We start from the raw sequence: 14540 nt of genomic DNA, 5'->3' as shown, positions 1-14540 counted from the left end.
CACCAGGCATGCAAAACACTACACCCCTCCCAAACTAATAAAAAATGTTTTCACCTTAAGTCCCAGCACTAGGGAGGCAAAGCCAAGAGGGTCTTTATGAGTTCAAGGCCAGCCTGGTCTCCAGAGCAAGATCCAGGATAGGCACCAAAACTACACAGAGAAACCCAGAAACTGTTTTCAACGTTTTTAGGCAAGAGTAGAAGGAAGCCTGCATGTTTTGTGTCCACAATGCACTGTACAGGTATTGTCCACTCACAGCTGAAGAAAGCAAGGCTGACCCTCGGGTGTGTGTTATTGATGCAGTGGGGATACGGTAGGCACTGCGTGTGTTTGGGTCAGAGGAGAACTTGTGTGAGTCAGTTCTTCCCTCCACCATGTAGTTCCCAGGATTGAACGTAGTTCTTCAGGCCTGACAGGGGCCTTTACACCCTGAGCCATCTTACCGGCCCCCACATGTGTTTTGAAATCTGGAGTTGATTTGTTCTGACAGTTCTGAGAGCATGTATAAGGCTTTTATTTCCAAGGCTGGCTTTCCTTTGGAATACCTGAAGAGAACATGTCTTTTCCACAGTGGACAGAGGTCAGAAGATCAGTGAGCAGATTGTCATTGGCACCCCCGGGACCGTCCTGGACTGGTGCTCCAAGCTGAAGTTCATTGACCCCAAGAAGATCAAGGTGTTTGTTCTGGACGAGGCTGACGTGATGATAGCAACTCAGGGCCACCAAGACCAGAGCATCCGCATCCAGAGGTAGGAACTGGAGCCAGGAGGAACTTCCAAAGCCTCCTCTTGCATCTTGGGGTTCTTTGCTGTGCTCTGTGCAGCAGTATTTGTGTGATGGGCCATTTCCACAACAGCTGTCACCGTGCCCCCAGCCTGGAGCATGGTGAAAGGGAGACCCGGGACCCTCACTCAGCCCAGCGCCACTCTCGGTCTGCTCCTCCCTCCCAGGATGCTCTGTATCCCACTCGGCCTGCTGGGGCTGCAGTCCATCCAGGCTGCGGAGGCTGGGCTTGTGTGCCTTCTGGCAAAATCCTTGGAGTCTCCCAAAGTGCCTGGGTCTCCACTTGCAGGATGCTGCCCAGAAACTGCCAGATGCTGCTCTTCTCTGCCACCTTTGAAGACTCAGTGTGGAAGTTTGCCCAGAAGGTGGTCCCAGACCCCAACATCATCAAACTTAAGCGTGAAGAGGAGACGTTGGACACCATCAAACAGTATTATGTCGTTTGCAATAACAGAGAGGAGAAGTTCCAGGCCCTGTGCAACCTGTACGGGGCCATCACCATCGCCCAAGCCATGATCTTCTGCCATGTGAGTGGCTGCTGCAGGCCTGGGGGGTGCACCGCCCCATCGTCATTCAGCTCAAGCGGTTCAAATGCTGTGGAGCGAGGAACTGGCTTGTGGAGGTAGAGAGCGTGGTTTCTTTAGTGGCCATGTTCTAGGAGTTACATAGCTCTAACACAGCATTCCCACAACAGTATATATTTGTGGGGATATGTTACTGGAAAAATCTAAAACAAGGCTGCTGATCATTGAAGAAATTTAACAAATTGATTAAGTTGTCACAGGAAGAAGCACTTGAAAATACTGTCAGGAAACAAAAGAATAAGGCACGTCGTCTTCCGTTAGTATAAGTCTTTCTACTGTGATTTTAGTTTAGTTTAGTTTAGTTTGTTGCTTTGGTTTGGTTTTTCAAGACAGGGTTTCTCTGTGTAGCCCTGGCTGTCCTGCATCTCACTCTGTAGACCAGGCTGGCCTTGAACTCAGAGACCTGCCTGCTTCTGCCTCCCGAGTGCTGGGATTAAAGGCGTGCACCACCTCTACTCGCTTAGTAGGAACATTGTAAAATTGTTTCCCAAGTGACAGTTTTGCTTGCTATTGTACTGTCAGGTTGGCAGTTTTGTTTAGCACACTTAATGTTTGCCTAGTAAGTTTCAGATAGAGTCTTCTAGATCCACAATAGTCTCTTTAGGCACTAATATTTCTTAAACATTTGTGTGTGTGTGTGTGTGTGTGTGTGTGTGTGTGTGTGTGTGTGTGTGTGTGTTTTTCCCCCAGACCCGCAAAACAGCTGGCTGGCTGGCAGCAGAGCTCTCCAAAGAGGGCCACCAGGTGGCTCTGCTGAGTGGGGAGATGATGGTGGAACAGAGGGCGGCTGTGATTGAGCGCTTCCGAGAAGGCAAAGAGAAGGTCCTGGTGACCACCAACGTGTGTGCCCGTGGTGAGCAGAGGCTGGCCGCCCCATTCACAGGCGGCGAGGGTCCCAGGCCCTGTGAGCAGGAAAAGTGCTCGTATCCGTGCTCTCACGGAGGTGGGAGGGTTTTAGGGACATTCCTTTGCAGGAGAGAATCAGCCTCTCCTTGGGCAGTAAGAACCACATGGAAGAAGCCAGCAGTCCTCCCTTGGTGGGAAGAAACTCAGGGGTCTGGATACTGGCTTTCTGACTTCTGGCAGAGTTCTGTTCTTCTGCCTAGGCTACAGTCCTGTAGATGTCCTCTTTAGTGCCCACAGCCACTGGGACCTGCCCAAGCCATGTCTCCAGTGAAGTGGGGGTGTGTGGCTGACGGTGGCCCCCTTGTCTCCTGCCTGCCTCCCTCCACCCCCTTTGTGCAGGTATTGATGTTGAACAAGTGTCTGTGGTCATCAATTTTGACCTTCCTGTGGACAAGGACGGGAACCCAGACAACGAGACCTACCTGCACCGCATCGGGCGCACGGGCCGCTTTGGCAAGAGGGGTCTGGCCGTGAACATGGTTGACAGCAAGCACAGCATGAACATCCTCAACAGAATCCAGGAGCATTTTAGTGAGTCCCTGAGTCGGCTGTGCCCGGGACCCTTTGCAGAGGGGAGGGTGGGAGGGGGGAGGTTTCCTTCGTCCCTGAGGTGGGCTCTGTCCCTGCACTTGCTGTCTCCACGTGACTGCTGTCAGGGAGAGCTCCTGAACATTCAGGGCTCAGAGACTGGAGTATCAGTGCCCTGGCACCAAGCTAGGAGAACCTGACAACCTCCTGGGAAGTTGGGATCGGTGCCCAGGACCCTGTTGCCAGCTGCTCGGGCTCAGGCAGCCTGCCCTGTGCCTAGAGGAAGCACACTGTCCCACAGCTGGGCGCCTGCCCTCCCAGACTGCCATGCTGTCCTAGGTGACCTCTGTTACATTTCCACGGTGGTCCACGGTGGTCTTCCAATCTTTATTTCCTCAGATAAGAAGATAGAAAGATTGGACACAGATGATTTGGATGAGATCGAGAAAATAGCCAACTGAGAAGCTTCCCCAGCGACTGGCGCCACCCTCAGCACTGTCCTGCCTGGGAGCCTAGTGCTTTCATGGCTTAGGCCTGGACAGGCGGCACCTCAAAGACCAAGGCCCGAGTAGAGACTACCTACCTCATTCAGAATTACGTTTGGACTTGACAGAAATTTGCAAATGATGGGGGAATTCCAAGGAAAAATTTTGCATTTTAGAAAATAATCCTAGCCAGGTGTGGTGGTACATACCTTTAAAACCAGCACTTAAGAGGCAGAGGCAGGAGTATCTGAATTCAAGGCCAGCCTGATCTACAGAGTTCCAGGGCAGCCAGAGCTATAAAGTGACACCTTGTCTCCAAAAAAAGAGTTCTCAGCTCTATCTCCTTCTAAAGCCAGTTTTCTCTTTTATGGCAATATGGTAGCTGTTGGTGATGTTTGGGCCTAGAACTTGCTGCCCACTCTCTGGCTCCATGTGTTTGGACCCACCTCCAGCCTTGAGTAAGTGACAGAGGACAAGGTGGTTGGGAGAGGCCAGGAGAGCCTGCCTGTAGCTCAGATTCCTTTTGTAGAGCCAGGAGAGCCCCGGTGCCCCGCCACCCATACCACCTTTCCTCTCCCTCCTGGTGAGCATCTTGACTGCTGCTGTAGTCTTCAGATTGGCGGACAGGATGGAAGTCAACAAAGTCATAGACTCGCAAGGGAGATTGGTGTGTTGGGCAGATGACCCCTTTGGAGATGGGGCCTGTCTTTCCTCTGTTCACTCCATCTGTTCTGTACCTGGCTCTATTGTTTGGTTCTGATCCATGGGATTTCATGCCAAGCAGCAATTCAGAAAGGAAGTGACCAAACAAAAACTATTCATTATGCCATTAGCAGACTTATGGGTTACTTCATACATTGTATGAATGATATTAGATGAATTACAGTGATAACACATCATTTTCAGAAATTTCGAAGTAATTATGAGATAAATTTTACTAATCATGGTTTGTTATTTGTATTTTTCTGCTTACTAGACTAATATGTGCTCATTAAAGTGTGTAAAATGGTGCTCCGTGTTTACTCAAGAGGAAGCACAGCTTCCGGGTTGCTCACCATGTCCCATGGCTTGCTTCTGTCCTCCACACTTGCAGAAGTGTGGGCACTTCACACTGTTACCTGACAGTCAATTGGAAGCAGATTTTGGAGGTTTCGGCACATATACACACATCTGTTTCCTTCTGGAAGGTAGCTGTCATCCCAGTGTGTGGCCACCCTGGCACACATTGCACCATTCCCCAGTGGTAGGTAGTGTGGATTTCTAGCATGTTCCATTACCTGTAGTGCCATAGTGATTAGTTCAGGCCCTGTCTTGGATCTTGGTGAGAACTGCTCTTATATTCCTGGAGATGGAATTCTTGGGTCAGAGTGGGAACATTTAAAGTCATAATTTGCCACCAATTAAGCTTGCCCCAAAAGCTCTTACCAACTTGTTATTATCTTTCCAGTTCTGAAATATTTTTTTATTGTGTTCTCTCCCCCCACCCCCCAAGACAGGGTTTCCCTGTGTTGTTTTGGTGCCTGTCCTGGATCTTGCTTTGTAGCCCAGGCTGGCTCCGAACTCAGATCCACCTGGTTCTGCCTCCTGAGTGCTAGAATTAAAGGCGTGGGCCACCGCCGCCTGGCCTGTTATTTTTTTTGAGATAGCATCTCACTGTATAGCTCTAAATGTCCTGGAACTCACTATATAGATTAGGCTGCCCACGATCTCATAGAAATCCACCTGCCTCTGCCACCGTGCCCAACTTTGTGTTATTAGTTTTTAACTTTGCCAGGCTAGGAGCTGGAGAGATGGCTTGCCAGTGAAGAGCACCTGCTGTCCTTGTAAGGACCTCTGTTTGGTTCCCAGCACCCCATCATGTTAGGTGGTTCACAACTGTATTACATCCAGTTCCAGAAGGATCTGATGCCTCTGCTTTCTTTGGACACCTGGCAGTCATGCATACCCCACTCCCAGAGACCTAATGACCTTGAATCCCAGCAGTCCGGAAGCAAGATCTCGAGTTTCAGGACAGCCAGAGCTACATAGAGCCCCTGTCTCAAAGACAAAACAAAAATCATTTTTCCTATAGAGTCAATTTGTGGGTGATACATTTTTATGTTCATGCAGATCTTTTTTGTTTTTTCTTCCATTTCTTTAAGGGAGTTTTTCATTTCCTCTTTAAGGACCTCTATCATCTTCATAAAGTCATTTTTAAGATTGCATTCTTCTGCTTCTTCTGCCTTGGTATGTTCAGGTCTGCAGGTGTAGAATCGTTAGGTTCTGATGGTGTCATGTAGGTCTGTATGTTGTTGCCTGTATTTTTGCACTGACGTCTACTCATCTCTTCCTCTGCTCGGTGCAGGCAGTGTCTGTGTCTGAGGGTGCCTCTCTTGTTCTCTCTTGATAGTCTTGGTCCACTAGGAGTTCTTGGTTAAATCAGTGCTGTTGGACTCCAGGAGCATCTTAGTCCAGTTAGTGGGTTCTGTCTCAGGGAGCAGCTGTTCCCAATTGGTGCAGGGTGGGCTTATGGCTCCAGTGGTTGTTGGTGTCTCATGGGACGGTTTTCTTGGTGTGGGGGCAGGGAAGGAGGCCGCTGTCTGGTCTCTGGGGCACCAATGCTGTTCCCAGTTGGTGTAGGGTGGGCTTATGACTCCAGTGGTTGTTGGGTTCACAGGGCTGGTTTTCTCTTTTGGTGAGGGATCAGGGAAAGGTAGCTGCCTGGTCCCTGAGGCTCCGATGGCTGGGGCCTAGGGGCTAGAGACCTGGTCTGCCCGTCCAGAGATGGGGCCTTACCTGTTCCCAGTCGGTGTAGGATGGGCTTATGACTCTGGTGATCTGGTTCAGTGGCTGGATGGCTCCTTCTCTTGCGTTCTTGGGTCGCATTTTGCTCACTCGCCAACTCCTCAGCTGATCTTGTTTCCTCAGACTGCAGGCTGTAGGCTTCTGAAACCTCTCCCGAATGGATCTCAGCTGTACACATTGATCAGTAGAGCAATCTCACCAACGCCTCCAAGTTGTTGGGCTTCGAAGGATTGGCAGCTGGGCCCCAGGTTGGCCTTGGGCAGAATGTTGGGGTCCATTCTGGTTGAGTCCCATGGAGACGGCTCCTTTCCCCACCTCCACCCCCCGCCCCCCAAGTGCCACAGAGATTCCAGGCCTAGTGGTCCATGCCTTCGATCCCAACCCTGGGAAGATAGGGGCTGGTCGTTCATGCAAATCTTAAGATGCCTGATGTGTTAGTGCTACCTGTTATCCTAGCCAGTGTAGTATCCCCTGAGCCCAGAATTCAGAGATTTAGCCTACGCAACAGTAAGATCACTTTTCCATCAAAAGAAAGAACAACCGTGTTTAGATGGTCTTTTGGATGTGAGAGATTTTGCACCCATAAAAGTGAAGTGTGACGGGTGTGTGTATATGGGCCAGAGTTCCAGCCCTTGAATGAGGGTGAAAAGGAAAGCAGGTGTGTGAGATGAATTCAAGGTCCACCTTGGATGGGTAGTGCACCAGACAGCAAGGTTTGTATATATGCACGTGGGCACTGTGATATTTCAGAAAAGGGGAACGGGAGTGAGGAGGCACAAAGCACGATGGAGCAATAGTTAATACTGCTGTGACCCAAATGATAACACTGAAAATGAAGAACATAGCCTATACAAGGCAGACAGCCAGGCAGTGGTGGCGCACGCCTTTAATCCCAGCACTTGGGAGGCAGAGGCAGGTGCATCTCTGTGAGTTCAAGGCCTGGTTTCAGCAAGTTCTAGGATAGCCAAAGTTATACAAAAACCCCGTCTTGAGGGGGAAAAGGCTAGGCAGATAGTCTGTGCACTAATAATGGAACAAAAATGGCCCTCATCCCAAGCCCCAGCTGGTTCTACGGCCACTCTAGTGTCAGTCCCTGATAGCTGATTGGTTCTGTCTCTACACGTAAAACTCTAATGTAGCCTCTCCACATTGGTCCCCTATCTTAACAGAAAGGACGGTCTTTCATCCCTAGACTTAGATGTAGCTAGAGTTTTCCTGCCTTGCCCACAGTCAGCACAAATCTTTGTCACCCACCAGTCCCACAGCTGCTCAGACCCAACCAAGTAAACACAGAGACTTCTATTAGTTACACTTAGAAGCCTTCACCATTAACAGAAGAGTTAACCAGAGTGCAAAACCCCATGGACTAAGATACCAAGGAAGTGTCTGTTAATATTTGGTTAAATGGCATACATCCTTAACCTCCCGAAGAGTATAGGAATGAGTTACAGCAGCTGTAAAAAGTAATCTAATAAGCTGGTGGTGGTGGTGCACGCTTTTAATCCCAGCACTCAGGAGGCAGAGGCCGGTGGATCTCTTAGTTCAAGGCCAGCCTGGTCTACAGAATGAGTTCCATGACAGCCAGGAATGTTAAACAGAGAAACCCTGTCTCGGGGAAGAAAAAGAAAAGAAAAAGCTAACAATGGAATTAAAAAAAAAAAAAAAAAAAAAAAAAAAAACCTTACATTTCAATAAGGGAAACCAGAAAGCTTGAAAAAATCCAACTACAAAACTGTTAGATATCTAAGATGTAACAGTATATTAAAAACCTACTCTTTGTAGGGGTTTTTTAATTTAGTTCTGAGATCCATTTTGACTCCTGTTTTAGTAATTTTTCCCCAGCTTTCCAGGTACCTTACTGAGGTTGAAGCATTTATCCTTAAGCATTATTTATCTTAGTGATTTCGAAGCCGAGAGAGGCACTATATGCCCAGCAGTTCTCCCAGAGAACTCTGCTTCTGTATGACACCGTGTTACACTGGCAGAAAGATGTGGGTCCATGTAGTGTGACTGGAGTCAGCAGGAAATGCCAAAGACAGGAGAACTCCAGGGAGGAGCCCACCCCATGGGGAAAGGACAGCTTTATGGCCAGCATGAGCCTCCAGTAGAGGCTCTGCGTTTACGAAAGGCCGTTTCGGGTGAGCCAGGAATTCTTCCCAAGTCTTTTCCTCTTTTAGAGGAATCTGAAGAGGGGACAATGAGTTGATTTGTGCTCGCTTTTTTTTTTTTTTTTCTTTTTCTTTTTTTCTTTTTCTTTTGAGAAAGATTCTCAGGTAGCCCAGGCTGGCCTTAAACTTCCCATGTATCTGAGGTTAGCCTGTAAGTTATTTTCCTGCCTCAGCCTCCCAACTGCTGGGATTAAAAGCGCCGGCCGCCACACCTGGTGCAATAAATTGATTTTTAAAACGTAATACTTATAGTCCTTTGGGAGACTTCCAAGAGCAGAGACCATGAACCAGGCTAATGTGTAAGAGAGTATCAGAATTGTTTTCTTCTCCCAAACATCCTTACCAGTATAGCACCTCCTAAGATACACCTAAGACAGTACAGCTCAGAACAGATGAGTGACTCCATGGGGTTTGTTCTTTTTAATTCAGAAAAAGAAATGGAAGGAAAAATTTAAATGTTTAAATAACTATAGAAGAAAGTATCTGGGTGCTGGGACCTACCTCTTCCAGACGGGGATTAATGGTTTGAACAAAAGAAAGGGAGGGAGGAAGGGGAGAAAAATAAATTATTCTTCTCAATACTGTTTGGCATAATTGCATTGTTTTTCAGCTTCTCATCACAGCAGCTTCTTGAGAGAGCGGAGATGAGACAGGCAAGAACAGAACGGCTGGTGCCTCAGCTGCAAGATGGGTAGCGCCCTGAGAGGTTCTCCTGTAGCCTCACTCAGCGTAGCCCCCTTTACTCCACCCCTGTAGCCCCCTTTACTCCACCCCTGCTTTTGGAACTGGGAAGGAACAGATTCAAGAAAAGTTCTCCATGTATTAGTTTTGAGGGGTACTTGCTGACTCATCCCCACCCTCTAATACTATCCCTTGGGGGTGACTGTCCCCCAACCAGGAGGCTGCTTGGTAATGTCAACTTATTAAGAATGGAAAATATTTATGTGGACATTGCAGGGAAGGGGGAGTACTTTCCATGGCCTGAGACATTCCCTGAAGCCCACTGAATCTCAACCTTGACTTGGGGTCGAGTCATGCAAGTAGCTTCCAGTTGTAGCCCCTGACTCTTTACTCACCAGCCCTTTAGGAGCTGGGAAGTGGGTTAGATCGGGCGAGTAAGCAGGTTAGGGTGTGGACAGGAGGAGGCATGCATGGCAGCCACCAATCCGCTCCTCCCCAGCAAAGCTCCAGGCCATCTGCAAGGCCTGCAAAGAATTGTCAAGCAATCTTGGTTGGGCAGCCATCCCTGGCAGCTTCAGGGTAACTAAAGTATGAGCCCAAAGCAATTCCTACCCCCAAGCAAGAGGCTGCCTGCTCCTCTTTGGGGTAACAATGAAAGAAAAAGGTACATGCACAGGCAGCTGGGCTCTCCTCTCCAGCCTGGTGTCCACTGCGCTGCTCTCGCCTTAGGACTAAAGGACTAAAGACATAAGGGGTGTGTGTGTGTGTGTGTGTGTGTGTGTGTGTGTGTGTGTGTGTGTGTGTGTGTGTGTGTGTCTGTGTCTGTGTGTGTTGGGGGGTGTGTGTGTGGGTGTGAGCAGCAGGGTCCACTGCGCTGCTCTCGCCTTAGGACTAAAGGACTAAAGACATAAGGGGTGTGTGTGTGTGTGTGTGTGTGTGTGTGTGTGTGTGTGTGTGTGTCTGTGTCTGTGTCTGTGTGTGTTGGGGGGTGTGTGTGTGGGTGTGAGCAGCAGGGTCCCGGCCGTGCTCCTTAGGACTAAAGACATAAGGGGTGTGTGTGTGTGTGTGTGTGTGTGTGTGTGTGAGCAGCAGGGTCCCGGCCGTGTCATTTTGTCTCCAGATCAACAGGTGAGCTGCCAGATCAACAAGTGAGCTGGAGAGAAAGCCCAGGGCCAAAGGTCAGACGCTGAGAAGGTGGGGGGGGGACGACGACAGAAGTGAGGGCACACGTGAGAGAAGCACCTTGCATGTGACCCGGTGGAGCTTCCTACCCCTTGCTGACACTAGTTAAGGAGTGAAGCCCTAGGGAGGTCCACCCTGATGGGAGTGAATCTAATCCCCTACTACCTGGTGAGCCACGGAATGCCCTGGAGAGGGTCTCACCGCGACCATATTTCTTTGGCGGGCTTCACTCTCCCATCCGGGCCTAAGCTGGAAATGAGCAGTCCAAGGCACTCCTGCCCAGGCCCAGCACTGGCCTTGTAAAAGGTGGAAAAGAAACTCTGATCCAAAGCAGAGGAGGGGGAGGGGGGTCGAGGCCCCGCCGCCTCCCAAGGCCATGATTGGTGGAGACGGCGGCGCCGGAAGTTCTCCTTGAGTCGCATGATTGGCTGAGAAAGAAGCTCCGCCCAACGGCAACACTGATTGGTTGCGGGGGATGGTGCAGAGTCTGATTGGTGGGCGGCAGCCTGTGCTCGCCGGACCGAGGTTTGACTGGTCCTGATGTCGCCGTGGGCAGCTCAGTTCCCTCGGTAGACCTCGATCTTACTGGCCTTGGCCAGCATGTCAATGATGTGGGCTTCGAAGTCGGCGTCGTGCACGCCCGTCTTCCGGAACTCGCCCGCATACCGGTTGTTCTCCCAGTAGTGGTGCCAGTTGCCTCGGCTGTCAGCCCCGAACCCATACACGTTCACCTGTGGGAGGGTGGCGCAGGGGTCACTGGGAGACGGGGACCGTGGCGGGAGTGGGGGGGTGGGGGGGACACCCAAGCCAGGCCTAAGGACACTGACTCAGAGGGGACCGCTGCCTCTTCTTTCTCATTCATTTTTTGCTTTTCTGACCTCAAACGGCTCCTACCTCTGCTTCTTCACAGCTGGGATTACAGGTGCCAACCATGACCCAGCTATAAATTTAACTTTTTAATGAAGTAATTTTATTATTTGTTTAGGTTTTTCGAGACAGGTTTTCTCTGTGTTGTCCTGGCTGTCCTGGAATTCACTCTGTAGACCAGGCTGGCATCAAACTCACAAGATCTGCCTGCCTCTGCCTCCTGAGTGCTGGGATTAAAGGGGAGTGTCACCACGCCCGGCTAAGTAATTTTATTAAAGTCAAAAAGGTAATAAAGATTGGGAACTGCAAATATACTGTTTAGAGTACAGATATGAGAAATCCTAATCCACGTCCCCAGGGCCATTGCTAAGATGGGAAAAGGGTATGTCCCTGTTTTCAGGTCTGCTGCTTCTTTAGACTGGCACCAACTACATACCTCATCACACACATGTAGTGCAAAGAAGAGCACCAGCATCCCTGTGGAAGGGTACCGTCCATGATGCTCTGTCCACCTGTCATGGATGTACTTGAAGAAGGCTGGATTGTAAATCTGGACCTGGGAGGAAAACAAGAGGCACATGAGGCATTTGGAGGCCTTAGAGACACAGGTCAGGCTCTGAGCTGCTTCTGGCATTTCCTCAGTAGTGCTACACATGGGTTTTCCTAGGTTCCTGCAGTCAGTGCTGGAGTCAGGCATGCCAGCAGATGCAGATTTGGATGGTCTTGGAAGGGCACTATGCCAGTGCTGAGCCATAGGACTAGGCACACCTTGAGTGAGCCAGCATCATTCCATAGTGGTGGGGGGTGGGGGTCAAGAGGAAGAGGTAGGGAACTTACCTTTTCTTTGTCCACCCGAAGAAAGGATTTCACTGGAGCGTAGGTGCTGCAAGAAGACACAAAACAACCCTTTCAGATGGCTCTCCAGCACCCAGCAACACCTCTTCTGCTCCTTAAGACCAAATGGTGACAGCCTCACAATTTCTAGACTGATCTCTTTCCACTGCATGTTCATCACTGCAGGAGCTTCATCAGAAACCTTCAGCGGCTTTTAGGATAAAACTGGGATTGTCTAGTCAAGTCTAGGGATCTCCAGTCTCAATCTTTCTCCCCTAAGTTGTTTGCTGGGGACCGCTACACTTGGATTACCTAATCATCCCAAACTCACCATGGGTCCTGACTCATTTTTCATGTCAGCTGACACAAGCTAGAGGCATCTGAGAGGAGGAATCTAAACTGAGAAGATGTCTGTGTAGGATTAGGCTATAGGGCAGGCTGGAGAGATGGCTCAGAGGTTAAGAGCACTGCTTGCTCTTCCAAAGGTCCTGAGTTCAATTCCCAGTAACCATATGGCTCATAGCCATTGGTAATGAAATCTGGTGCTCTCTCTGACCTGCACAGACACATGCAGACAGAACACTGTATACATAATAAATAAATAAATAAATCTTTAAAAAAAAAAAAAAAGATTAGGCTATAGGGCATTTTCTCAATTAGTGATCGGTGTAAGAGGGCCCAGCCCATTGTGGGTGATGCCACCCCTGGGCTGGTGGTCCTAGGTTCTATAAGAAACCCCAGCACTTGTGAGTTTGAGGCCAGCCTGGCCTACAGAGTGAGTTCCAGGACAACCAGGGCTACACAGAGAAACCCTGTTTCAGAAAACAAACAAATGAAGGAAGAAAGAAAGCAGGCTGAGCAAGCCATAGGAGCAGGTCAGTAAGCCGCATTTTTCCAGTCTTTGCTTCAGCTCCTGCCTCCAGGTTCCTGCCCTGTGTGAGTTCCTGTCCTGCCTTCCTTCAGTGATGAACGGTGATGTGGAAGTGGAAGCCAAACAAACCCTTTCCTCCCCAAGTTGCTTTGGTCACGGTGTTTCATCACAGCAGTAGTCACCCTAGCTAGAACACCATGTTTATGCAAGTGACCTCTGTCTAGAGTGACTTTCTCTGCTGCCCTCAGGCTTGCGCCAAACCCGGTTTCCTGCTTGGCTGGCCTGGCTCCTGTAACTGACACCTCCACTGAGTACCCAGGCACTTCAGCACTACGGCCCTCCGTTCCCCCCAGATGAAACAATGGACATCCTGGAGTGAGAGACTCGCTAATTTTTTTTTTTCTCTCTTTGTTTGTTTTTCGAAACAGGGCTGTTACACAGAGAAACCCTGTCTTAGAGTTGTACTCGCAGCCTTCTTACTATTTTTAAAAAAGATTTTTTTTTTTTAGATTTATTTTATTGTGTATACAGTGTTCTGCCTGCATGTATGCCTGCAGGCCAGAAGAGGGCACCAGATCTCATTACAGATGGTTTGTGAGCCACCAGGTGGTTGCTGGGAATTGAACTCAAGTTCTCTGGAAGAGCAGTCAGTGCTCTTAACTGCTGAGCCATCTCTCCAGCCCGATTTAGTTTTATTTTTAATGTGTATGTCTACATGTATGTATGTACACCACATGTATGCCTGGCACCTTGGAGGACAGAAGAGGGTGTTGGGTCCCCTGGAACTGAAGTTATGGGGGGTTGTGAGCCACAATGTGGGTGCTGGGAACTGAACCTGGATCCTCTGCAAAAGCAGCAGCTGGGTTTTTTGTTTTGTTTTGTTTTTTGTTTTTTTGAGACAGGGTTTCTCTATGTAACAGCCCTGAACTCACAGAGATCCTCCTGCCTCTGCCTCTGAGTGCTGGGATTAAAGGCGTGTGCCTCTCTTAAAAAAAAAAAGCCTCATGTATCAAACTCACTATGTAGCTGAGGATGACCTTGAACTTCTGATTCTCTTGCCTCTACCTTAAGAATGTTGTTTTTGGATTTTTTTGTTTGTTTGTTTGTTTGTTTGTTTTGTTTTTCTTCCAGAGCTGAGGACAGAACCCAGGGCCTTGTGCTTGCTAGGCAAGCGTTCTACCACTGAGCTAAATCCCCAGCCCCTACCTTCAGAATGTTACAGATATATGCTACCATATCAGGGGTTTAAACCATGATAGGGATTAAACCACAGGGCACTAAACATGCTAGAAAAGCACTCAGCCAACTAAGTTACAGCCACAGCCTAGAAACTATAACTTAGATTACCATTTTGTGTGTGTGTGTGTTAAGAAAATACATAGGGGGCTGGAGAGATGGCTCAGAGGTTAAGAGCACCGACTGCTCTTCCAGAGGTCCTGAGTTCAATTCCCGACAACCACCTGGTGGCTCACAGTGAGATCTGGTGTGCAGCACACCTGCAGGCAGAACACTGTGTACATAATAAATAAACTTAAAAAAGAAAAAAGAGCCGGGCAGTGGTGGCGCACGCCTTTAATCCCAGCACTCGGGAGGCAGAGGCAGGCAGATCTCTGTGAGTTCGAGGCCAGCCTGGGCTACCAAGTGAGTTCCAGGAAAGGCGCAAAGCTACACAGAGATACCCTGTCTTGAAAAACCAAAAAAAAAAAAAAAAAAAAAAAAAAAAAAAGAAAAAAGAAAAGGAAATACATACAAGCTAAGAGCGGAAACACATGCCTTTAATACCAGCACTTAGGAGGCATGGATCTCTGACAGTGTGAGGTCCATCTGGTCTACACAGTGAGTTCCAGGACAGCCAAAGAGAGACCCT

General features: G+C 49.1%; 2 protein-coding genes across 6 annotated transcripts in view; one reads left to right on the top strand and one right to left on the bottom strand.

Annotated features, from left to right (window-relative positions):
- Window positions 1–4296, top strand: part of Ddx19a (DEAD-box helicase 19A) — a 33619-nt gene extending 29323 nt beyond the window's left edge. For all 4 annotated transcript variants that reach the window (XM_042277711.2, XM_076571525.1, XM_042277710.2 and 1 more), the window contains 5 exons: window positions 572–749; window positions 1073–1310; window positions 2058–2220; window positions 2613–2804; window positions 3201–4296. In XM_042277711.2, coding sequence (XP_042133645.1) covers window positions 572–749; window positions 1073–1310; window positions 2058–2220; window positions 2613–2804; window positions 3201–3262 — 833 coding nt within the window. In that variant the 3' untranslated portion in view covers window positions 3263–4296. The remainder of the gene's footprint in view (window positions 1–571; window positions 750–1072; window positions 1311–2057; window positions 2221–2612; window positions 2805–3200) is intronic.
- Window positions 4297–8643: 4347 nt separating this feature from the next.
- St3gal2 (ST3 beta-galactoside alpha-2,3-sialyltransferase 2) overlaps window positions 8644–14540 on the bottom strand; it is a 56372-nt gene continuing 50475 nt past the window's right edge. For both annotated transcript variants that reach the window (XM_042277715.2, XM_006974095.4), the window contains 3 exons: window positions 11806–11851; window positions 11405–11524; window positions 8644–10832 (listed from right to left, as the gene is read on the bottom strand). In XM_042277715.2, coding sequence (XP_042133649.1) covers window positions 10659–10832; window positions 11405–11524; window positions 11806–11851 — 340 coding nt within the window. In that variant the 3' untranslated portion in view covers window positions 8644–10658. The remainder of the gene's footprint in view (window positions 10833–11404; window positions 11525–11805; window positions 11852–14540) is intronic.

This window comes from Peromyscus maniculatus, chromosome 5, assembly GCF_049852395.1.
Source record: "Peromyscus maniculatus bairdii isolate BWxNUB_F1_BW_parent chromosome 5, HU_Pman_BW_mat_3.1, whole genome shotgun sequence".
Classification (NCBI taxonomy): domain Eukaryota; kingdom Metazoa; phylum Chordata; class Mammalia; order Rodentia; family Cricetidae; genus Peromyscus; species Peromyscus maniculatus.
This window is presented reverse-complemented; position numbering and strand designations above follow the sequence as displayed.